The following is a 27,311-nucleotide window of genomic DNA, read 5'->3' on the forward strand; positions in this document are numbered from 1 at the left end:
AATGCCATGGCCACCTGGCTTGGTCGCATCACGAAATTTTGACCGCATCACGGGCGAATTATTTGATCGAAATTTCCCCCGTAAGACGAGCATTTTGTATGATGAGCGGTCGTATGACGAGGTACCACTGTGTAAGCCTGTCTTGCGTGCCAACTCTGGAGAGGGCACTTCAAGATCAAGTCTCGTAACCGCTGCAATATCACAATATTCCACTCATATTTCGATTGATCTATTTTAAATTGGACAGGTTTATCGATTCATTGTTAGACTAGTTGGGTGGCACTGGTTAACATGGCCTCACAGTTTTAAGGTCAAGGGTCTCCTGCCTTCCTCTGGAACATTTAGTTTAGTTTTTCTTCATGTACTCTGGTTTCTTCCCACATAATAAAAACATGCATGGTAGGCTAATTGAACAGTCTAAAATTTCAGTGGGTATGAATGTGAGAATGATGGTTGTTAGTCCCATTGCTCCCTCTAATTGCCTGGCAACCAGTTTGGAGTGTATATTGCCTCCTGACCATGGTTAGTTGGGATAGGCTCCAACACCATCACAACTCTACACAGTGCTCCACAATATGCAATATGGAAGGATAGCAAAGCAAGGTTATGGGAGAACCGGGCATTAAACACAAGAAGAGTAACAGTATCTTGTTTTACTATTCTGCCTGCTGCTAGGTCAGCATTACAAATAAATTTGTGTTCTCAAATGCCTTACCTGGACAAATAAGAGTCGAATAAATATTGAGGATGAAGCAAGCTTGACCAAAGGCTAAGCTACTACAAAGGGGATGTGCAGAGTCTGATAATTTCTCCGGGAAGGATGCGAGATAGTTCTAGTTTCAAGGAGCCTACCCCAACTAACCAAGGGCACCAGGCAAAATCGTGGCCAGCCAATAGCAAGTAAAAAGGAGAAATTTAGAGTGTCCAATCAGCTTACCACTCACATCTTTGGGATGTGGAAGGGAACCAGAGTACCTGGAGAAAACCCACCCAGTTAAATTTCACCAAAAGCAATACAAAATACAAATAAATTTTGGTGTTCTCAAAAATGTTGATGAAACATTTCAGTCATTTGAGTGAAAACCATTCTGTTTTTCATTTGAGTGATCTTAACAGTTAGGAAGGTGAAAAACCTAGTTATGTATATAACAATAATGACATGCATTTTGATTTTTTCGTTGTCTTCTTCAGAATGTTAATCATGTATTCCATGGTCCATAGCGTAAATACGTGTTCTATTTTTACAACTGGCTGTCCACCTGTATCAGAACATGCTTTTTATCTCTATTAAAAGACATTGCCTTTTCGCAAATCTTTGCTCTATCTTTCTTTATGGAGCTCACTACCGATTAGTTATGTAATGGTATGCTACGGCCACGTAACCTTCCTTAATCATCATTTTCCACTTTTAGAAGACATCATTTAGGAGTCTTTTTTAAGGCACAAACTTTTCACAAACAAATAACACCATAAAAAAGAATGCAGAATTGTGTTATGTCCATAGAATCACTGCATCAAATTACATACTGTGGTTATTAATGCGACTTACATCAAAGTTCATAAACAATGCACACATGAAGATAGTAATAAATAAAGGAGTTTTTATATGTTCCAGCACTCATTGTTTCACATTTCTAACTTGGGGCCCTTCGCAACAGAGTACAAATTTTCATAGAAAACCGAATGCTGAGATCATTTCTACTGATTGGTTAATTTATGTTTCCTCAGCTTGCTTCTCAATACAGTGTTTATTCATGATGCCAGCACTAAACACTACACACTTCACCGCAATCACTCTGCTCCATACTAAGAAATGATCCTATAATTTAAAAAAATGATGAGTGGATAATTATTGCCAGGAGAAATATGTGTTGTATTTAGCTTATAGAGTGCTCAGGTTAAATATCTGATGGCTCTGCAGTATTTGGGGTGGTATCTAGAAACTTTGATTGACATCATTCTCAAGCTCATCTGTAAAAGATATTTTTTACATATTACTTTACATACAAGTGACTGAAACACAATACGAATGTGTTTTAAATACTAGTGAGGGTAATTTAAGAGATGAAAGGTCTCATCTCATCTTATTTTCTGAACGGCTTTATCCTCATTAGGGTCGCGGGGGGTGCTGGAGCCTATCCCAGCTGACTCCAGGCCAGAGGCTGGGGACAACCTGAATCGGTGGCCAGCCGATTGCAGGGCGAGATGAAGGGTCTTAATTTAATACCAGATTCCTACAGGATGTTGAAAATGAAACTAAGTATATGCACGTTAGAGTACGAAGCTCAGTGCTGAAGCTTTGTTTACTCACCAGTGCTTTCGAGCTTTAGCCTCAGCCAGCTGTCTGCATTTCTTTTTCCACTCACTTGCACAGAGCAAATGCACTTAATAACCATTTAGCTGCTGAGGCACGCTTGTCGGTCCTCCATTCACAACCTTAGCTGCTAATTACCTTTTCAATGCAACGGACATTTCTATGTTGCCTCAATGCCCTCCTTTTCTTCACCAAGCAGTCAAGATAGATGACTGGTGATTAGCAGACTGTACAATTAAACACAAACTTTGTTTTAGTTTCTGTCGTAAAACGAGGACCCAACCATAAACAGTTCAAATTGTACGGGATCAAAAAGATTAATCCAATCAATGGGTTTTGTCTTCATTAAACAGGATTCAAACATAGATCACAAGCTAAACGATCCACACGCAATTGAAATGTGTCAAATGGTGTATTGCTGCTACAAATATATAGACTTTTGGACACAGGAGAGGCGGGTTGGAAATGTTCTTCTTGTTGAAAATAAATTACAATTTATTGCATATTAATTATTACATAGTAATTTGTACAGAGATGGTTATTAACTAATTAGCTTCATGTTACCACCTCAGCTATATCAACAGTACTGGTTTCCCATTTCTTTTCCTTTATTGGACATGCATTTAAAATTGTTAATTCATCATGCTTTTGTCTTTGGATCCACTCACCTTAAGTTGAAACACTTCCAAAAACTGATGCTTGTGCACAATAATGTTCCATTTATTCATTTAACTTATCTTAAAGGGTTTTGCTCCGGAAAAAATATACATATACGTATATATATTTCGAGTGACTACAGCACCCTTCAATGTAACACATTGCAATAAATGAAACAGCCATGTATGCATAGCCATGTATTTTCTGAATGGTCAAGTGGGAGAAAAGACAGCCTAGCACAAACATGACCATTTTGAATTTTTGAATTGAACTTCAAACAAGCATAAATGAAGCACTGAACAGCTTTAGCTGTACAGTGTTTTCTAATTTAATACATACATGAAAAGAAATCCACATCTGAGTTGACATGCATTCCAGCAAACTTGGATTGTTGTTCTATTTCCTTCCTATAAAGACATCTGCAATTCTTTTATCGAATACAAATGACACCCTCAGAGCAATCATCCACACAAACACATTACATTCCAAGAGCAAGTTAGTTATTTTTCTGTATGCTGTTTTTGGACCTTGGAAGCTGTAAATACAATTTAACAGAGTGCTTCTGGTCTCCCGGGCAAATCTTGCGAGGTGCCCTTTACCAAAGCACATAACCTCTATTTCTCGCTGGACAGCTTTGTTTGCACGGGGGCCTCCGGTGTCCGTGGCAAATTTGTATGGCTGAACAAAAAGCAGAGCTTAAGAATAAATAAATAAATAAACCATGCTTATCAGAACTTTTCTTTGCCATAATTTGTTTTTCAAGAAATCCAGAAAGCTTTCACATACAAACAGTTAGGTCAATCACTGGCTAATTACTAGTTTCATTAGGAACATTAAAATGTGGGAATGCTCTAATAATTAAAACAGTAGCTCCTTCATTTATATGCCCCTATAGTTTTCATCCTGACAGGTTAATGTTTTTTTAGTCTTTAAACGCAACATCAGTTATTGCCCTTTACAGGCTTTGCACAAGAACATTTCAACCTTCACCATCCACCCGTGCATACTTTGAAGCTCAGAGAATAATGCCTAAAATGTCATACTCATGGAACTGTCATGGAGTCATGGCCACCATCAAAAATTACATCTATGTGCTTCTTTCTCCATAACACAATCAGGTGAGCAGACACGTTTAAAGCAAATATCCTCCTGTAATACCATAAAAAGACCATACTAACTAAGTATGGTCAATTCTAGACTAAAGTTTGCAGCTGTGTTTGTTGTCACTACAAAATGTTCATGCAAAACAACAGTTAAGTATAGTACCCCCAACATAGTGCAGGCCAATAGCACTGTACAGTGGTACCTCTCCTTACGAAATTAATTTGTTCCAGAAGTGGTTGGGTTTTTTTCATGGAGACATATTGTACATTGATATTAGCATAATTCAATCTACGATCTTTAATGTTACCCCTAACCCCTTTGAACACTATGAAAGTATACCAATTTTGTATGAAATATTCACAGAAATGTCATGTGTATGAATGCAAAAAAGCGAAAGATCTATTTTCTAGACATTTTCCAAGAGGAAGGAATTGTGAGTGGCAGCTGAGTATACATACGTACACACGCACATAAACACACAATTTAATAAGAGTAAGAGCCCCGTGACGAACAAAGGCACATCAATCAGGAACTCACTCCAGGCCAGAGTTCCTCTGCCATGGTCTTGGAAAAAAAGGAAAAGGGCCCAGAAAAGGGCATTTTTTGGAACGGTTGCTCTCAAACTCTGCTGGTGGCCGCTACCCCATTTCGGTTTGGTTTTGTAGTGCCTCTGGAGCACATCTTTTTGGATTGAAATACATTGCATAAATCAGCAAATATTGTAAACCTTACTACTCATCAGACTTTGCAAAAATATGTTCTTATGGACAATTGAATGTCACCAATGTTCAATGTATTTTAGCAGCTATTCTTATACAGATTTCTGTAGTAATGGTAAGAAATGAAAGACTACTCCAAGTAGAGCTGGGCAATAAAATGATAAAAATAATTATCGTGAAATATTTTTTGTCAGCAATAAAAAAAAAAAAACTACAATAAAAATTTGATAATTTTAAACTGCAATCACACCACCTGATCACCATAGAGAGCAGGGGCGCTGTTGCAAGATGAACCCTAGTTCCAGACCAACGCTCAGGAGAAGAGGAAATTTGTTTTTAGCATGTTAGCAATAGAGGCCAACATGGAGCGTGAACGCAAAAGGGCAATAACACGGCCAAAAGTAGCGATTAATGAGATGCAGGACAACACAGATCCGATCCACTAAAAGATCCAAGTGCATTCTCCCAGGCATTTTCTTGTTTTTTTAATGCCTCGTAAATACCTGTGCAAAGAGCAGCCCTATTGAAAATGTCCTTAAACCACTGTCCTAATTTGAGGTCAGCCTGCAATGTTTTTCATACTTGATATCAAGTTGTTTCCCCATTCTATGTAAAGGAAAACGTTGTAATTATCTAAAACTTGTTATATTTAGTAAATGTGGGTTAAGTTCATCCCAACTCTTTCATTTTTTTATTTATTTTTTGAGCAATGGTCATATGTGAGGTAAGTTTACGGTGTTTCGTTTGGTGGGGCTGAAAATAGTCTACTAGCCAAAGCTGATTTCTTCAGTTAATTATTTTATTTATTTCATATTGCATAGCAGCTTTTGGTTTGAAGGCAAATTTATAAAAACAAAGACGCCTGTCAAAATTTCTGCAGCTTTTCTTATTTTTTTATAATGTAAGGAGGGAGATGTCTTATTTTTATTGCACAACAGAACAACAAAAATACTTTTTAAAATCATCATATTTTATATTCTCTTTTTTCATTGGAAGGGTGTGTGAGTGTGTGTGTGTGTGTGTGTGTGTGTGTGTGTGTGTGTGTGTGTCATCATTTACCTTTAACCTGCACAAGGAATTTAAGATGGAAATTAACCCTTGGCAGCTATCTCACACATTTACATATCCATGTTTATTAACTTTAAAATGAATTTGTTCATTACTATGTGCTCTCCCTTATTAAATAAATCAAACTCAAACTTTCATAATTGAATTGATTGAAAGTCATTTATTTACTTATTCACAGAAGTTTGACGTTTCAAATTTGAAAGAAAAAATATCATGATAATTATCAATATCGACTGATATATATTTTTTTAAATCGTGATAACAATTTTTGTCATATCGCCCAGCTCTAAGTAAAAGCATATCCAAGTAAAAATGTCATCTTATCTGTTATTCTGGAGAAAAATTGTGCCAAATAGTAATTGCAATATCTGTTTTGAATAAAATACTAAATAATATGATTATTATAGTGAAATTCTCAAATGACATTCTATTCTGATCACTGATGAGGCAGTTTTTTTATGTATTTTGTGTATAAATGCGTGTGTAGGGATGGGGGGATCTGATTTTGTGTTGATTTGTTAGCTTGCCTAACAGGGCAAGCTCAAGCTTTTTTTCTGTTAAGCAATGATTATACTTACAAGATGCATAACGCAAGGAACATTTCTAACTCCTGTTTTTTTGTTCATTACTGTTGTCGGTTGATCTTATAAAAAAATATACCATTAAAGTATTGCCTTATACAGCTGTTTTCACATCTGAGCCATCTGTTGCTGTGTGAATCTGATGAAAACATTCACCAGGAATGCAGCTTAAGATCATATCTTTGTACAGTGTCTTTGACTTCCTCTTAAAATAGAGGAGTTCTTGAGAAGATGGAATGCATAAAAAAGAAGAAAACCATGCTGACACCAATCATACAATTTCTCCTACCAGGACCATTAAATTGGAAGGACAAACAACTGTGATTTTTAAATGAGAGATTTACCTGAGTAGGACCAGTAAGAGTCTCCAGCTGCTCTCCTCTCCCTTATTAGACCTGCGCTCCCATGATCCCTTGCTCCAGCTTGGTGAGGCTGGCCATCTGACAAAACTGAGGAGAAAAAAAACATTTAGGGAAGCTGCCAAAATGAGACTGCCAAATGTTAATGTTATGTTTAGCCAGTGGGTTGTAAATATAACACATTCATGTAATTTCCACAGTTGAAATTTCATATTGCTGTTCAAGTAGTTTATCAGATGGCAGTTTCTGCAACTCCCAGGATGGTGGTAACCCTGGAGGGAGATGATCAAAATTCACTTCTGCAGTATCCACCACACCGATGTCTTAGCCTCATAAGCAATAACAGAAAAATGTGTGCAAGGAAAACTTCTCGCTTCCAGTCCAGTAAGCATTGTTTGACACAGCCTGAACAGCTGGCAATGATCATCACCATCAAGACCTGCAGACGACAAGATTTGCCAACCTGCAGAGCCTGTGATGTCTTGGGCACTCCAACAGTTACGAACAATTACATCCATTTCAGCAGCAGCTGGCCTGGAATTCGGCTGCACCACTGATGCTCTACACTGTGGCGGCCACAAGCCGTGACACTATTAAGTGCACAGAATTAAATCACACATTTTTTGTTGTTGTACATTGACAAGCAACAAAGCTTTATTTTATATTTTTTCCTTCAAAACCATATTACTTACAGTAGGGAAACCAGAATTTGCAATAGCATCCTAAGATTGTAGAGTGTGTTAAAATTACACTTCTGAAAGTATTCTCGTTTGGGGGTGACACTTTTTTCCTGATTTGGAGTGGCATTTCTGCATCACAGGGCATGTATCTACACGTCCACAGAGTGAGAGGATGGCAATTCACGACATATTGTTCATAGGTAGTACTGTCATGATATATTGTTTTTTACTTATTCACAGAAGTTTAGATTTGCATATTATCAAGAGATGGGCGATATGAAAAAAAATGTTATCACGATTTAAAAAAAAAAAATCAGTCGATATTGATAATTAAGACGTTAATCATCACATCTTTTTTTCTAATTTGAAAGTTCAAACATCTGTGAATAAGTAAATAAAGTACTTTCCTCCTTATTCAAATATGAACGTAACTATAATACCTTAATTTATTTAAAAAAGCGAATATGAAATAAGATTTTAAAAACTATTTTTGTTGTTCTGTTTTGCAATAAAAATAAGACATCTCCCTCCTTACACTAAAAAATAAATAATAAAACCTGCAGAAATTTTGACAGGTGTCTATTTTTGCAAATTTGCCTTCAAAACAAAAGTTGCTGTGCAATATGAAATGAATAATGAACCGAAGACATCACTAATGGCATGCAGACTATTTTCAGCCTCACAAAAAGAAACTGTTTAAATTTACCTCACATATGGCCATTTACAAAAAAAACAATAAAAAGTTGGAAGAACTTAACCCAAAATAACAAGTATTAGATTTTTGCAACGTTTTCAGAACATTTACATAAATGTTGATATCAAGTCACAAAAATATTACAGGCTGTCCTCAAATGAGGACAGTGGGTTAAGAACATTTCCAATAAGGCTGCTCTTTGTGCACAGGTATTTACGAGGCATTAAAAAAAACTCCAGCTATTTTGAGGACATCCTGCAATGTTTTTCTTACTTGATATCAAGGTGTTTACCCATTCGATGTAAATGAAAATGTTTCAAAAATCTAAAACTTGTTATCTTGGGTAAAAATGGGTTAAGTTCATCCCAACTTTTTAATTTTTTTATTTAATTTTTTGTAAATGGCCATATGTGAGGTAAGTTTACTCTGTTTCGTTTTGTGAGTCTGAAAATGGTCTGCTTACCAAAGGTGATTTCTACAGTTGATTATTTTATTTATTTCATATTGCACAGCAACTTTTGGTTCGAAGGCAAATTTAAACAAATAAAGACGTCTGTCAAAATTTCTGCAGGTTTTATTATTTACTTTTCGTAGTGTTAGGAGGGATATGTTTTATTTTTATTGCACAACAGAACAACAAAAATACTTTAAAATCATCATATTTTTTATTCTCTTTTCTTATAATATTAAGCACAAAATCATTGAAAACATGACTGGTGTATGCGAGACTGAGCTGGCTCGCCAGAACGAGAGGAGTACTTCGACAATATCCTTCATCCTTAAGCAGAAGGATGAAGGATATCAAGCCTCCCAAAGGACTAACCATAATTTCCAAGCTGCCCAGTGACATTCATAACGAGATGGAGAGCCTTCTTTTAATATGGATAAAAGATAAACAGTTAGCTGGAGATAATATTCTAAAAAGCCAGCAGAATCTACATGGACTGGAAAGCAAAGCAAGCATCTGAAAAAGACACCACAAAAACCTTTCATAGCGAGTCGTGACTGGTTCGATAATTTTAAAACACTACCTGGACAAAACGAACACATGGAGAAGCAGGAAGTTCCGCCTCGAAAGCTGCGGTGGAATATTTTATCATCTTTGCCTCGGTTATTGCACATGAAGGTTTAAATTTAGTGTAACGTAAGATTACGAGCGCGTCCGTCAAGTCTCTCTCCTGTCCTATTTCTCTCTCTCTTGGAAAATGAGATGCGATACGAGTAAATTGACATACGAGCTGAGTCCCGGAACGCATTAAGCTCGTATCTCAAGGTATTACAGTATATGTAATCAAGATAACATTTTTTGTCATATCCCCCAGGCCTACTATAGCGGGATCCTTAGTCCTTTGCAGAAAATAGACCCCAGGCTCAAATTTGTGAACAATTTGTTTTGTTGTACATCAAACAATTACATGCCACAATAACATGCGGGCAGTATAGAAGTCAATAAGATGTTTTGACTCCCATCACAGCATCCGCACAGTTTCACCGCCCAAGCCACTTAAAATCATCTCTGCTGTTACTAATAGTTGCATCATTACTGGGGATTAATTAAACAGAGCTGCATCAAGCACGGTTCTCCCTTGCACTTCAAATTTGCACATTGATGCCTCCAAAAATGGTATTCACCAAGACGTGAGCAAATTTGAAATCGGACGCAACGTGCTTAGAGGAAGGTCACAGAGGCTACAGTGGAAACGTCCTAAGTAGCCAGTTTGTGATCACATCTATCAACTCGGGGTGGATTAAAATGATGTGTGTGAAACAAAGAGGGAGGCTGTCTCTGCGGCGGCAACTCAGAGAATATTTGAAGGCATGTTGTGAAACAGGAGGGCCGTGCACGCTTTGATCACAGAGCATAGGAGACAGCTCCATGTCAACAGTTTACTCTCATCCATGTCAGCTGTCCCCCGAGGGCAAAGGATTAAAGCCACAGCATTTCTGATTGAGGAGAGCAGAAAATGCATTTTGTGCTGATCCTGAGATGGGAGGAGAGCTTCACTGCAAGTCCTATATGTTACATAAAGGAAACCAATGCAAATTATGACTATTAATATTCTACCTGCATGTCTTACACATTTTCAAGTTTTTACCTTTCATTATTTTGGGAAAAGAAGTGTTAAAAGGCCTTAGGGATCAAAAGAGCTTGTAATGCCGTAGCGAACAACTGTTTCCCCCTTTTCATCACCCTAAGGGCAATCTCCTCCGTTGCTCATTTGTGCCATAATATCACACTCAACAACAACTCAAAGAAACCCTTGAGAGACTTTCGAAAAGACAACAACAACCTAACAAACACCACGAGTGTTTCATCTGCCTAAGACATTCAAGAGTCAAGTTGAAATATCAATTGCATCCCAGGTATTAGCATTAAAAGGTACCTATCGCATATCGTATATTTGGATTCATCTTGAGCTCCATTCACATAGGACCGAAGGAATGGAAAATATTTTACATTTACAACCCTCGACTCTAAAAAGCAAACCTGCCAGTATCGTGAAAGCGTTTTTTTATGAATTGCCTTTCATAACCAAATCCATTTTTGAAGAAAACATATCTGCTTTAGATTGTTTACAATATCGGCATTGGCCTTTAAAAATCACATATTGGTCGACCTGTAGTCATATTTCCTACAGGACTCAGTGTAAATCAAAAGTCGTTATAATAAAAACTTTTTTACACTTTTTGTGACATTTACGCTGGAACGTTTAGTCCGAAAATGAGGTTATTTGGACGAGAGAATGTTGGCCACTGAGTATTTAGAGACATAACCACAACTTGACAAAATGATCACCAATCTATTAGAGCTCACAAAATAGCAATTCAGATTTTGGATAATCATCAAATGGCACCTTTGGGTTTCCCGTTAATTAGTGGAGGATGTTGTGACCTCCCACCTTGTAAGCTTCTACATGAATGCAATTGCTGCCAATTATTATAATAATTAACAATACAGCATGGTGAATCCACGCCAACATCCCTCCCGAAGATATATTTTTATTGTTTTGTTACAAATCTTAGATATTTTGTTTATAGTCATCTTTTTTTTTAATAATCTAAAATACCTCAATTTTATATTATTTTACCTAATTCTTAATTTTTTTTTAGTCAACATATAAATTGTGAGATTTTATGGCAACCATGATCCTAGATTTGGAGTAGAGTGCTTCCACCAGGTTCTGAGAAAGAAAGAGTATGACCAAAGACATCTTTCATCATGGATTCAACATTTATGTTATAAATGAAGTAGCTGTAGAAAAGCTACAACGTCTAACGTCCTATAGTACGTGATGTCACCACCGGTTATCTTGAGAGCACTCACAGAATTTTAGTTTACAGAGCAAACGTTGACTTATAGCAATATACGTAGAATGTACCCTAACATAATTTCACATTGTTAGGTGAACACCATCACTCCAAAAAGGCGTAAATTACCACTCTTAACAACCACATGTGGGCATATGCCTAAAAAGGGTGATGTCAGATCTAACATCTGAAAGAAATACAATATTTTCTCGCATGTCAATCAGTCGTTTACTGACTACCTGACTGGCTACTTGACATTCAATCCTTAATACACACATTGAAAACTTTGACTGAAAGGGAGGCAAACTTCATTCCTCTTTAAACAATTTCTACAGTTTCTCTTAGAAACAGAGAAGGCCAACCATTAAACTGAATAATTAAGACAAAAAAAAAAACTTTAATTTGCCTGAATTTGCAACAAACAGAAGTTAGTTTGGGTGGTTTCATGTTCATTTTGAGTACAAAACAGCTCATGATTCAAATTGGTTGGTAAAAAAAAAAAAAAAAGTGCACTGAGAGACAGCTGCTATCTCATCACCAAAGCATTGAGGCAACTGTCAAATGACATCTGCTTCTCCTGAAGTTTTTTTTTTAGTTTTGCGCTAAAACGCAGGAAACTTCTTAATGCTGCCTTTATTGTGATTCTATTTACTTTCAATGAGTCGTTTGTGGTACTATTTTTTTTCTATTTCTATTTTTTTTTAAACTGGATTTATGCACAGTAAACTAGGCATATTGTACAATGTGTTGATGGATTTTGATTACTACGGTTGACTTTTGAATGAAGGCCAATTTCAAGTCTAATTGGTTAATCCAAGTTATGCCTTACACAGCGGGGGAACAAGAAGTGATTGCTGCCGAGCAATGATACATCATTTGGATGAATTATTCGCATGTCTTAGATTTGGGAGTGACAACTGTGATAGCGAGTTCCAAGTAACATTCTCTTATCTCAAAGCATTGCAAAATGGATGAAGAGCAAGCTAGAAACAAATTAGGATGCATGTACGGATGTTAGTACCACATTTTTTGCACTATTAGGCATAACTAAAAGACTTATATTTTCTGAAGGGTACGCCTAATAATCCGGTGCGACTTATATATGGATCAATATTGTTAAAGCATTTTTTAAATTCCCTTGAGTATAACTCCATCCAGTGGATGTATAACACAATCTGCTACTATTATTACTACTACCACCACCACTACTCCTACGTCTTATAATTGGTGTGCTTCATATATATGAACAATTTTATGATAGAACATTCATTGAAGGTGTGCCTTATAGTGTGGAAAATTCAGTCGCTATTAGTTGCTAACTACTTTAAATATTTGAGTTGGTGTACAATTGAAATGCCTTCTTGATCAGCTGTAGCAAGTTAAAACAGTCTAACATGTTCTACTGATGCCCACGAGACTCAAGAATAAAAATGTGACTGCACAGTAACTGCACTTCAACCTTACAGTATGAGTGAAATGGTAAATGGAGAGTACTTACATATATAGTGCAATTATATACATGTATTGAGCAGGCACAAAGCGCTTTCACATTAGCACCCGTTCGCCTACCTAAACATCCACATACCAATGTTGCGCTTTTGGTGTGTGGTATGAGTACGAGTTGGAATGTCTTCTAAATTCTAAGGGTATACAGTCTGCTTAGCTAGAATGAATATTTGACATAAATAAAAGTAGACTTTTGAGTAGGAAATGCGTGCATTTCACATTCCTGGAAAAGTGGGCTGTGGCGCAATGTCTCAGAACGTGCTCAAATCACACGAGGGACACAGAACGGGATAAAAGCCTGTATCAGCCAAAGATCAGGTGGCCTTTAGGACCAGGATGTCAACTTCACAAATACTACAACTATTCAAATACCAATAAAGAGATTTTGGCTTTCACAGCTAAAAGAAAAGCGCATTCAGCAGTGTACACAAAAACCCCAAGGACAGAGAAATGAAGCCATATTACAGGACAATTAAACCCAGTAGTCTGATGTTAAAGCACTTCCTGAGGTGGTTATCCGATAGTTAATTTAGAAATTTACCCCAACACATGTCATGTATTTTGCAAGCCTGATGTTCTATGGCCAGTCTGGTGTTTTATTCATAATGTTAGTTGACAAGTGCAGCAACTGAAAACAGGGGCGAGATGTTTATTTCAAAGCCTTGCTGGGCGCTGGGAACCTGAAACACAACTTCCTGAAGAGAAACTGAAAAAATATGTAGAAACGAGAGGCCAGCGTGAGCGACACCAACTTTGAAATAAGTCCAGAACACACATGTACACACCCTCTCGAGCATTGTGTGTATTCCGGCCTTGGACTACCGTCCAAACAGAAAACAATCTAGTCTGAGATTCATCAGGGAACTTGAACAACAAAGCAAGCAAAATGGGAGGAAGGGCAAAGAAGGCACACACATCTTGCTCATTAGGCTGCACTTACACTACATTCTGTTCTGTAAGAAGTAGACAGGGTATTTTAATTAGAATCTCAAATAAACATGTCATGAACTGTCAAACTAACAACAGCGCTGAATTTCCCACCAAAAAAATGTGGTCAATCTGAAATATTTTTAAGTACACAGTCTACCATGTTAGCAGAGATGTGGCAAAGATATGGATAAATAGATATGAGTTTAAGAATATAATCAATTTTGTGGAGATAATTGCTGTGGTTAAGGAAATTAGGGCACTACTTGGGAGGTCTCGATTTAGTTCAATTGCTTGCTGTCTGAATGGGCCCATAACGATCCATGCAGACACTCTCTTTGGCAACAGTATAAAACATGGCATCATAAAGTACATATTTTTCAGGCAAAGAATCGCATGTGGGGCAAAATGTACATTCTTTTAAATTAAGCAAAGTTACTTAACACACAAAACCTTGCTCCTACAGATCATACATAGCATGGGACTGACCCATCCCGTCAAGAGCCCTAGTGGTCTGGTGCTTTTGCTTTTGCATTTGATTTGTACAGTTTTCCTTCCACTTGGTTTCTGTAGTTGGAGCATTTACATCTTGCTGTTTTTGCACTTGTTTTATGTTTTGTCTTTGAATACTTTTTGTGTTTAAAGCACAACTCTCCCAACCGCTATACTCACTTGAAGGTTTGAACTGATAAGTTCTGTGAAAGGCAACAGGTGGTTGGTCAGTCTGTCAGGCATGTTTATTGTCGTCTCTGCCATATACAAGCACAGCGATACCTCTACTTATGAATGATTCTCTTTACAGGTAACGAAAACCTGTGATAGGAACCATTTTTTCCAAGATACGAAAAACAGTCCAAGTTCAGAAACGTTAAACGAAATCAAACGTCCCCTGAAACATAAATACAATTCCTGCATCTGGTATTTTTTCCTGCAGCAGAAATCTTTTCCGAATGGTTATTTCCTATAACCTTGCTGGCCTCCCGTTTCAAGAACAGTGTTTCCCAAAGATTGTGCCGTGGCGCATTGGTGCACATTTTTTCGGTGAGCCCGTCATGCGTGTTGTGGCACCCAGGGGACTCTGGGGTCACTCTGTGGCCAAACGTTGCCTTTGAGCCTAAAGTGTTGTCCAGCTCGCATGTCCGTCATCATTTACACCTTTACCCCTTGCCTGCTATTGCCCCTCAACAGGTCAGAGCAGGGCCAGACCAGGGCTGCTTTGCTGGGTCGGGTCAGAACCCTGAGGGCTTACATGGGCTCGACTGCAAGTTTTTGCAGGTCTTCCCGACTGTTTGTCTGCTGGGGGTCTCATGATAGAGGCTCTGCTGTCTCTAAGCAGCGCCTTTTCTCAGTGGATCGTGGATACGATCTGTCAGCCTTGCCGCGTGACTGGGAACCCCCCGCCCTCGGGGGTGTGTTTCCACTCCACAAGGAGCATTGCGACATCCTGAGCAGCTATGAGGGGTGTGTCCCTGGAGGTCCTTTGTGCCGCTGCCTCATGGTCATCTCCTGGCACATTTTTCTGGTCCTACATTCTGGATGTCACCTCTCCCCACCCGCTGGGTGTGGTCTTCGAGTCTGCGGAGGATGCCTGGTGAGGTTTGTGTCTAGTAATCTTTGGGACTTCACTGTTATTGGTCATTCAGTGGTTACAGCTCTGCCTCGGGTGGTCATAAGGAATCAAATAGAACGAAAGTCCAGTCACTCAGATTCCTTATGCTCACGCGAGAAGATTTTGTTGGGACTGAAGCTACGGTTGATCTGGAACTATATACCCTTCACAGGTCCCAGGTGACTTTGTTGGAATTGGTACTTGCACTGCGCATGCGCAAAGGGATCATTCAGTGGCGGTCATTCGGGATTCAAAGAACCATAGTAACATACGTAGCTTTCCTTTTATTAACTAGTTTATTATTTGGTCATAGTTGTTGAAGGATGATTGTCCTTTGAGCGGTTTACTGGAATAGTATAACACAATAATGCTCAAACACTAAAGGATTGAGGTATGTGAGCATAACGAAAATTTATATAAACGAGTACACTGGATAATAAAGCGTACTGTAAATTTGGGGAAAAACAAAAGATTTTAAGTAGGTCATCTCGTCTGCAAAATATGGTATGGTGATTTGACATAAATACAATCAACTATAAACCTTACTCAACAAATTTTACATGAAAACATTACTTTTTCATATATAAACTGCACCGGACTATAGAGTGCACGTTGTATTATGTATGCCAAACGTGCGTATATCTAAAGACATGCAGCTCATCAGCCAGGAAAAGTCCACAATTAAACAGCAGTTGATAAGATGCAGTGTTCAAAGCATTGGGGAAATTTAGCATTTTTTTGTACTTCTGAAAGATTTCTGTAGGTCTCCTTTAGACTATAATTATGTGTAGCATGAATTGAAACTGCATCTGAATTTCAATTTCAAAAGCACAAAATGTAAAAATAACAGTGATTAAGTTGATTGGCATGTAGGCTAGACAAAGAATGCTCAAATGTGATGTTTGTGCCATGCAGAAAGTACAACATGAGAAACCTAGTGTGCCGATAACGTAATGATAGATATTAATCTAAACACTTCCGTTATAGAATATATATATTTGAATGTGTACTAAAAATGATTAAATCCATAATTTCTCTCAGTATGAGATAGTTATCTTAATTAGACAAAGGTTTACACAAATAAAAAAATCACAAGTGACCTCAGTGTAAGAACAACAACAGCTATAAGACCGTTATTACTCGTCCGATTGGCTCACACTTCTACCTTCCTGCCTCCTGGCTTCTTGAAGAAAAATCAATTACAGGGTGTCAATCGTTCCCAGACGGTCTTGCGCGACTTGCTCATCGACCCGCAGGATCTCCGGATTACAGTGGCCCGTAAACACTGCATGTTGTTCGGTGGAGTGAGGGTGTATTCATCTTGCTGGCTAGTTAGCAAAGTGGAAGTTGAAGGCCCTTGCGGATCAACAAACATTTACATCCATCCGGGGTATTGTAGAACAGTTGTCAAATTTATTATTTATAAGAGGGCATTTTTTGGGGAATTTGCATTACTTTAGTCTTTATTTAAATTCAGGTACATATCCAGGTATATGTGTGTATATATATATATATATATATACACACACATACATGTATATGTATGTATGTATATATATGTATATATATATATATATATATGTGTATATATATATATATATATATATATATATATATATATACACATACATATATATATACATACATATATATATATATATATATATATATATATATATATATATGTATATATATAAATGTATGTATACACCTCGTTGTGTAGAAGTTCACTCGCCTGACTTCAGTGCGGGCAGGCGCGGCCTCGATTCCTGCTGGTGGCAGTATAATTGTGAGTGCGGGGGTTCGTTTGGCTCTCTTGGTGCCCTTCGGCTGACTAGCGACCAGTCTAGGGTGTACTTTGGATTTTGCCCGAAGAAACATTTGACACATCATCAAACTTACCTCAACTCACAATAATAAATACATTGGTATTTGAACACTAATCTGGGCGATTATGCCTGAACAAAAAATACATTAACATTTGTTTTTAATCAGGCTTGCACTAAAATAAAAAGAGGTGGAGGAGGTTGGCCATATCCTGGAATTTAGTCTTTATTGATAAGATGCTGATAAAGAACCATTGTTCTATTGTCTAACTCAAATCAAGTCTTATGAATGAAAATGTCTGACTTCCTGAAAGGAAATCCACAGAGAACAAGAGGCTGAATTTCCATTACACTATTCAAGACCGGGTAAAGTGATTCACTAAATCCATCTAGGCTGTCGACTGCACTTCAAGGGAAAAACTACTACAGTGAATGAAATGCATTAAATAGCTATCTGTTTAATAGGATTTATTGTAAAACAAGTCTCACTGTTTGCCATTTAATAATACTCCTATGTTTAGCGCTTAGCTATTCATTGTTTTTAGCTGTGTTACGGCTCATTGTCCTGGTGGATGACACGCAATTTTTGACAGACGTCAAACTTTCTCACACCGATTACCACATATTGCAAAAATACCTTGATATATGTCCATGTGTGTACTTTATAAATGAAAGGGGCTGTTGTTTTTTTGTGCTACATTTTGTATGCATACAAGATGAGTTTAAATAAACCGATAGTATAGTGGAAGGGGCATATGTTTGTAAATGTGACTTATGACATCAGTCCCTCCCAAGCCATTAACCTCTGATGAGTGAATAGCCATCAGCTGACATTCCTTTGCGTAAATCATACAAAAAAATGTCAAGAAATCCTATCTCAAGGCAGCCGCATTTCAATGCACTGTTGTAACTTTCGAACAGATAAAATGTGATTAGAGATACATCTCTTCACATCACTTCTATTAATGTGCCAGCTGATCTGGCCTAACCAGTACCATAACAGAAGATTAAATGGTGTCAGAGTCTTTAATACGAGAAAGAATCTTCAAAATAAACATTTCACTGATAAAATAATGGCAGAACATAATACAGATAAGTGGATTTTTACACTACTTATTTTGGTTTGTAAAGTGAACATAAATGAACCATAACAGCTGGCATTTGAAAGACACGTGTGCATTAATACAAATGTATTAATTCAGAAGGCATATGAGATCCTTGATAACATCAGACTCTAGTCAACTGCAAACACATTTGACTTTAGTATGCACTGAGATATGGAAAAATAAATATATATTAATATAGCTAACCTGAAGTTCACTGGCCAGATGATTCAGGAGTGGCCAGATATAATAATTGTTGCTCGAGCACTCTTTTGCATGCATCATTTCCAAAAAGGATCTTTATGCATGCCTTGGGCCATGCAAGCAGTCAGAACTCTTTGCTTCCTCTTTAAGAGTTCTTTGATGTGGCTCTCCGATCAATACTTGAAGGCTGCATTTAAAAATTATAAATAAAACTATAGTAGGATACAAGTTACTTCCGCCACGTGTCTGACACCATTTTTTTGTTCAGTGTTATCACTGTATTGTAGACGATTTACCGTATTTACTCACATCTAAGCCGCTTTTGTCGGACAAAAAATGATGACTGAATCGAGGGTACGGCTTATATGCGCATAAAAATACGACTTGCAAGAAAACTGCAATTGACGGCGGCGTGCCACGATGACGTCACGACAAAATGGCACCCAAGCGTGCGCCGTGACGTCACGACGCAAGCGATTGCCGATACGGTCATTTATTTCAAAATGGAGAAAAGATAAACAGATAAAACGCTAAACACAATTAATTTTTAGGTCTATGAATGAAATTCATGAAAAAAAGGTATCTTGCATAAAATGCAAAACGTTCCCGTCACTGCTCGCTCGGGGTACCGGCATCTTAGCTGCCGTCTAGATTTTTTACATTTTTTTCGCCAGACACGAGTGGCCTTAATTTTGAAATAAAATCAAATTCCACCTTTATTTTTTTCGTTTTATTTCTCGTTTGAAAGTGACAACTATTGGAGTAATATGATCCATCGAAAGAATTTAGATATTTTGACATTAGAAGCAATATGGCTGCCACAACATCTTAAACTTCTGGTAAGAAAATTGTAATTTAATTTTTTTTGAAAGAACCAGGTCCTCATCAACATAGACTTCTTTCTTTTTTCAAATTGAATAATTAGATATTTTGCATTTTCCCTTCAAAGTAACACATTTGTACTCCGTATTAAAACCATGAATATGGAGGTGAAAATTGGGAATCAGGGGGCCGTCTTATACGCGAGAAATTGTAAAATTCTAAAATTTCAAGGCAACTTTCAGGGTGCGGCTTATACGCACTGGCGGCTCATATGAGAGTAAATACGGTATTTGTTTTGGATTAGCTAACTTGAAAACAAAATTGTTAAATTAAATCACAAAAGCTGCGAGGGAGATGGAGCAATTAGAATTGATTCGAGCAGACTAAAATGATTATCAAAGATACAATACGAAGTGTACCGAGAACCTACCCATCCTTTGACTGACAGCCTATAAATATTAAGAATGGAATTAATTAATTTTATTTGTTACTAGCAACATTAAGTTGCCATGGACAAACTGTTTGTAAAGTATGCACTGCACATTGTAAAGTTTTTTTTGGTGAAAAAATATATAAGAATGGTGACATAAAGAGTTTTTGAACCTTGAAAGGTGTATTTTACAATTTAATCATTTGGTAGAGTAGTGCTCCATACATTTTGGGAAGCTGAGGTGGACGAAAAATGGATCTAACTGATTTACAGAAAAAAAATCTTAGAATCATATTGTAAACTTAAAAGTAAATCCACCATTTGTTGCTTATTACCAATCATTTCACAAGCTTACTAGATCCATATAAATAGGCAGACAATTTAGGGGTGTAAAAACCTATTGATTCGAATTTTATTCCCATAAGTGATGGGAGGGGGCTTTCAATAAACTATTCACTGACTGGAGCAACGGCTTTGATTGGGTATTTATACGTCCCCATCTGTTATCAGAGCAGTTCGTATGCACTGACAGCAGTGTCGGCAAAAATTGAGAAAGGAAAAAAGAAAAAAAATGTGTTCATTGTTTGCAGTTACGAACGTGTCTTTATCCCACTTTTGACACTATGTTATTGTTTTTTGTTTTGTTTTTTCCCATAGAGGGGAATTGCAGCAAATCACACAAACACTGCATACCAACTGTTCCAATAGGTAAGTGTGTGTGTGGGCGCGCGCGCGCGTGTGACTACGTCCGTAAAATAAGTCTCCATTTGTGTCTTTTTTATCTCCTCATTTTGCCGTAGTTTAAATAACATTACAATTTTGCTTAGTGGGATCCAGAAAATATGCAAAATAAAGGAAATGTGGAATTTGCCTTTGCTAAAATGGAAAACCTGTTGACGTATATAGTGGTGTAGCATGAAGCAGTGATGGCACTCAGCTCAGCTTGGGCTTTTGACGACAAAAATAAGGGTTTGTCTATTAAGAAGAGACTCAATACAGACGCTCCCCTACTTACGAACATACGACTTACGAACAACGGTACATACGAACATGTCTGCAAATTGCATTTATGTTGAAAAATGTTCGTCAGTTCGATTTTGTATTGCATGCCTTTTTCCGAGTAGTGCTTCTTTCCGCCGCTAATACCGACGCCTGGCGCTGTGAGAGCTCAGCTCACCCAGCATCTACCTTCCTCTGCCCAGTTCGTTGCAATGCGGAAGTGCGTGAACGTATCTGCAGTGCGCAAAGAACCTTTTTCATTTGCATCATTAAATATCTCGTGCATCCATTATTCAATATGGTTGGTGAAAATCGAAAGGAAATTGAGGGAGATGCAAGGAAGAGGCAAGCCATTTCATTTGAAATGAGTGGCAATAATAACGAAGCTTGATGCGCGTTGCACGGGAATACAACTTCAATCGTTCGACCGTCAGTACCATTTATAAACAAAGATCGAGGAGCAGGACCCAAATATTGAACGTTGCACAAAGTTTGCAAATCAATTGAATGACGCCATCCAGTGCTACCGCATCATTTATGATGAAAAAAAGAAAACTGCGATCGTCATTAGATAGCTTCTTTCGGTCAGTTTCTAGTAAATCTCTCTCTCTCTCTAATGTATGTATACAGTACTGTATGTATTCTCTCCATTTTATTAAATGTTTTTTCAGTACAAACAATGCGTGTTACTTATACAAGCCTTAAACATACAAATGCACTTATATAAACCTTCAATATACTTATATAGGCCTTAAATATAAATTATAATACAAAATATAGCACTGAGCAACTTACAAACAAATTCAACTTATGAACAATCGCTCGGAACCTAACTCGTTCGTAAGTAGGGGAGCGTCTGTACTCACTTGTTCTCAGCTTGTGTCCGCTTTATCAGGACTCATCTTAAAGCAGTTTCATGTATTTAAAAGAAAATGATCAAAATGTCTTTACAGTACCTTTAATGGTATTTTTATTTGTTGTAACTACAGGAGCTTTGAGGAGCATTTATTGTGTTTAAAATTCTGAGGTAGCCGCAAATGAATGAGATGGTACTTGTAACTGAGCTAGGGGAAAAATCCAAGATAATAATAAAAATAGTTAATAATTGTTGAATATTCAAATCAAAGCAGTGGGTATCATAATAAATTTGAATCATGGGGTGCTTCAGATAGCACACGCCTCAGTAAATGGTTTCACACTAATTGATTAATCTATCCAACTACAAGCTGACGTTTATATAAGAGAAAAAAATCAAAATCGGGCCTCACTGTTAATATATCATCTTTGAGGCCAAACCAAAGTATCATTATTTTAGTGATTTTGTGATGCATCAATATAGGGTAATATTTTAATGTTAAAAAAGTTGCATTGGCTCTATAAACATTAGGAAAAATGACCGTATGACAACAGTAATTATACGATATTAGGTTTAGCGGTGGTGCAGAGTTGGACCCAAGTGCAGGTAAGCATGCAGACATGGGGAATGAGGGTGCACTAAAGTGATCTTTAATCAACATAAATTTGTTCTCCAAAAATCAAACCTTAAATACAAAAACCAGGAGAACGTGACAATGTAACAAATTAACCAATGGAACCAACTTACGGAAGAACAAGGGGGCACAAAGTCACAAAAAGTCTTTGCAAAATACTTGGTAATTATTCTCATGTTTTATATTTTGTTCTTTTTTATTAAAACTAAACAATCAGGCATTTTTACATGAACATTTTCTTTCTTGGTGATAGGATAAAAAATAAATTAATATGACCTGACATTTATAATACCTCATCTATCCTATCAAATATAAGCCACAGAGATTTATCCCAAAACTCATTTTATCCTGTTTATTGCTTTGTCTTTTTCCATTATCTACGGATGTATGTGCTGTATTTGTTTTAGCATTAGTAGTATCAGCAAGGAATTTACTGTCATTTTCATTTGCTGTAGATCTGTTGATCCACAATTCTGGTTTGGTCAATAAAAAAGGGAGACAGTGCTCAAAGTAAATGCAGAATAATGATTATAGACAAAAAAATACAATATTAGAGGATGTAATAGGGAAAAGACAATGGATTTGCAATGGTGGGTGGCCACAACAATGACGAAAAAAACAAAAGAACGGAACATAACTTTCAGCATTGAGATGAAATGGCTTGATTATATGTCAAGAATACAAAGTTTTCCCAAATACAAGATTTGTAACTGTAGCTCAGAATATTCCTGAATAATTAAATGTGATTGCCATGGGTGCTTATTTATAAACGGCTATAGTTCACAGACAATCTGATTAAAGCTGTGTTCACACTCAAGAATAACCCTTTCTAGAAAAGCAGGTTCATAGCAATAACATGTCACACAGTGCTAGAAGTAGTGTCATATGTTTGTGCCTGTTGGGACTTTTGTTGTTTCTAGCACAATTACACAGAAAATACCAAATTAAAGGCACTTCATCTCAATGGACTGGCCATGGTAAATGATTACCTCATTTTGTGGGAATGGTACAACAGTGTCACTAGTGTCAACAACTCAACCAAAACCTTTTAATTGGCCCAATCATCCAAAACAGTGAGTTGTCTTGAGATCTGTGTGTCTGTTCAAGCAGTCGCTGCCTTCTACTGCCTATTCCATGCAGACTATTAAGTGTGGGACAGATGATGTGTGGAATCCCTCAGTGATTAGCCGTTACCTGGGGATAGGTCTCTTCGCTCTGGTAAACATGTGGGATGGGGTTCAAATTGGATGCGACAATAACATACAGCAGCTGTCACTGCTTCTGTGTGCAATAGCGTTTGTCAGGTGTGCAAACTTGCAGGTATTGTGATGACATTTGTCAAAGGAAAAAAATAATACCGAGGGATCCGAATTTTTCCTTGACAATTAGCAATTTCAGCAACAGAGACTGGTGTTGCACAAATGGACGAGTGGTCATTGTTCAGCAAGTATGAAACTATTTGTTTCTGGAAAATAAAATTGCCAGAGGAAAAGGCCATGGTATTCAAATCCCTTGATAATTAAGGTTCTCCTACTAGGAGGGTTTGGATGTGTGTAAAGAAAGTGAAACATTTGCATTCCCCAAGGGGGCGACATGCCAACAGGATCGATAGAGCAGTCTTTAAACTCCCTCCTAAAACCATCCAACTCAGCACATTTCCTTCCACTCTTGAAATCCTCTGAAATTAACTTGCGCCAGATTTCCTCTGTAGCCATACCATTTTACATCATGCAATCAAGCTTCACTGCTATACAGTGCTCAACGTCACTTAAAAAGCTTTGATTGCTTTGTCAAAGGTCTGTTAAATAGTGAGGCTACCTAATTTTGGCTTTACCCCCTTTCTTTTTTATCCCGGGGACAGCAGAACTACATAGGAGAAACAAAATGTCACTCATTGTGAAAGCAAATAAAGAAATTTTGAATAGCTGCTTCAAGAAGACAAAAAAAATGTGTGAAATAAAATAATTCAAAAGATTTAACCAAGAACTAAAGAGAGAAACTAAAATGTGAAATATTTTTTAAATTAATGATTTCTCTATATATTTATATAGCTGTCAACAGACCAGGGCCTCACATAATGCCGAGCTTATACCTTAGCTTTCTTTTTACCATATACACAGCTTTTTTTGAAGTCCTTATAAACAGCATCCAAACTGTGATTCTGGTTTATCTTTTAAAAGAATAATCTTTTTGAAGTGTAATCACAGTGCTTAAGTGTGTTACATTTCCACGCCTGCCAATGAAAGCTGCTGATGATAAACAGTCAGCTATACAACACGCAAAGTGTCTCCCCAAAGACAATTGCCAGGTGTGAGTGGGATTTGACTTCTGTTTCTGCCGTTTGTGTAAATGTGGAGGAAATTTTGGCAGAACGACCAAATTAAAACTGATTTTTAGTTTGATTTTAAATTCGTAGGGGCAGCCTGCCGGTTGAGTGGTTAGCGTGTCGGGCACACAATTCTGGAGTCCTGGGTTCAAATCCAGGTCAGTCCACCTGTGTGGAGTTTGCATGTTCTCCTTGGACCTGCGTGGGTTAAGGTTTCCTCCCACATTCCAAAAACATGCATGGTAGGCCGGTTGGACACTCTAAATTGCCCCTTAGTACGAGTGTGAATCTGAATGGTTGTCCGTCTCCTCGTGCCCTGCGATTGGCTGGCCACCAAGTCAGGCCACCAAGTCAGGCTGTCCCCCGCGTGAATACACGATAAGTGAATCGGCGATAATCGAGAGATTACTGTAGTGATAACCACTAGGAATAAAAAAAAAGATCCATGAGGGATTTATGCCGTAGATACGGCCATGAAGCTGGCATAACGAGTGGATTCAACACACTGCCCAAGAGCCACTCAGAACCTCCCATCCCGCAACTGATGAGGATCTCGTCGAAATCATCCCATTGAAGAGTGTAGAAGAAGAGCCAGCGGACAATGACGAGAATGAGGATGAAGAACGTGGTCTTTATTCATTTAAGACTTTGGCAGGAGATCTTAAATATGGCACGCAGTCTGCAACAAAGGGTCTAGGAGATTGATGACAGCATGGTAGGAGCCATTAAATTTGATAGTCTTGACAGTGTCATGTCCTTGTACAACAGCATATTTGTACAAGGAAAGAAAGGGCGGTCACCATGTTCCTTGTGCGCCAAAAACCTCTCGAAGAAAGAAGCTCCTTCTGTTGCCCCTACGGTGCCCCCTGAAGATTCCATCGATGACCCAATGCCTCTCAAGTCTGATGAAGAGGACTTGGACTAAAGCTTTCACTGTGAGTACAGTACTTAAAGTATTAAATTTTCTTTTATTTATAGATTATATTGAGATAATATATTAGTCTTTTCATATCCATATAACTATAATATTTAATAAATACACTTCTTGATTATTGTACTTGTGTACTATTTAGTATGGTATGCTAAAAATACGAGGTGATCCTACTTCGCGGTCTTTCGATCATCGCTCCCATGTCTGATCTACATTATTATTATTATTATATTCGAACGATTATTGTACCATACAAATGTAGTTTGTTTGAAGCGCTTTTAAAATTTAAACAAACTAACCAATAAGAAAAGAAAAACTGAGGAAAATATTTAAAAAGGAATAAAATTTCAAAGTAGGAAGTGACTTTTCAATCACTCTGGACTGTAGTTAGAGCAGTGGCGGGTGGTGCATTTTCTGGTAGCGCCTTCAACGTATCAATCCAACCCTCAAAAGCTATTTTATGGCTATAAAACCTCTACTGCAGCTACAGCTGCAACACATAAAAAATAATCAATAAATTAATGCACAAAAATGGAGTAAAATCCACTTCCTAGCAGCATTTCATGATTAAATACAAATACTGGAGCTTTTCAGACATTAAAACCAGGCCAGGGGGTGATTTTCCCGGGAAAAGACAGCGATGAACGTCAATGGCGTACGGGCAAACATTGCCCGAAAATGGGGTAAATTTCAGCCGAAAACAGCATTTATTGATTAAATACAAATACTGGAGCTTTTTAGACATCAGAACCGGGCCCGGAGTATCATTTCCCCGGTAAAAAGACAGCGATGAACGTCGATACGTCCATACGTGAAATGACAAAAAATGCACTAAAATACTAAAATTAGGTAAAATCCACTTCCTAGCATCATTTATTGATTGAATACAAATACTGGAGCTTTTGAGACATTACAACCAGGCCAGGGGGGTGATTTTTCCCGGGAAAAGACAGCGATGGACGTCAATGGTGAAACGCGAAAAATTAAACTGGGGTAAAATCCACTTCCTAGCAGCATTTTGTGATTAAATACAAACACTGGAGCTTAAATACAAACACTGGAGCTTTTCAGATATCAGAACTTGGCCCACAATTGAAATATTATTTAGGAATATGGCCATATTTTACTCACCAAAAATCCTTTTTACACAATATCCATCCTCCTTTCTTTCTTCCTTCTTTCCTATCGCCATCGAAGCTAATGATGAAAGTCGAGCGTGTCCTGTCATATTTCTGGCATAGTCCGTTTTGAAAATGGCTTCAAATCAAAACAACAATATACTATTTGCTTGTGGAGCTAAGTTAGCACACTGAAAGTGCCGAACACACCATATTCCCGGCTGTAACAGGCTTGCTAGCTTCGGAGTTGACCGCCCTTTCTTAATGATGTCCATTTTTTTTCTGGAAAAGTCCGTCTGGAAAATAGCTTTGTGAGCAAACTGAATCCATTTGTTTTTGCTTCTGTCGGCCATAGTGGGTGGAGTTTGCGATCTCGGCTGCCTCGGGTACTGCTTTGGCCCACCTCTGGAAGCACACATCTGGAAGCAGTGCAACCAGGGGGAAAAGCAATGAAAGGAAGCTAACAGACCCTTTGGAATAATAAGTATTGATGGACAAAATATAATATGATTCAGATATTTCTTAGGCCAGCAGA

General features: G+C 37.6%; 1 protein-coding gene across 2 annotated transcripts in view; it reads right to left on the minus strand.

Moving 5' to 3' along the window:
* LOC144075595 (receptor-type tyrosine-protein phosphatase gamma-like) overlaps nt 1-27,311 on the minus strand; it is a 113,455-nt gene that overhangs the window by 78,723 nt on the left and 7,421 nt on the right. For both annotated transcript variants that reach the window (XM_077602824.1, XM_077602823.1), the window contains exon 2: nt 6,788-6,892. In XM_077602824.1, the coding sequence (XP_077458950.1) occupies nt 6,788-6,892 (105 nt within the window). The remainder of the gene's footprint in view (nt 1-6,787; nt 6,893-27,311) is intronic.

Source organism: Stigmatopora argus, chromosome 6 (assembly GCF_051989625.1).
Source record: "Stigmatopora argus isolate UIUO_Sarg chromosome 6, RoL_Sarg_1.0, whole genome shotgun sequence".
Taxonomy (NCBI): domain Eukaryota; kingdom Metazoa; phylum Chordata; class Actinopteri; order Syngnathiformes; family Syngnathidae; genus Stigmatopora; species Stigmatopora argus.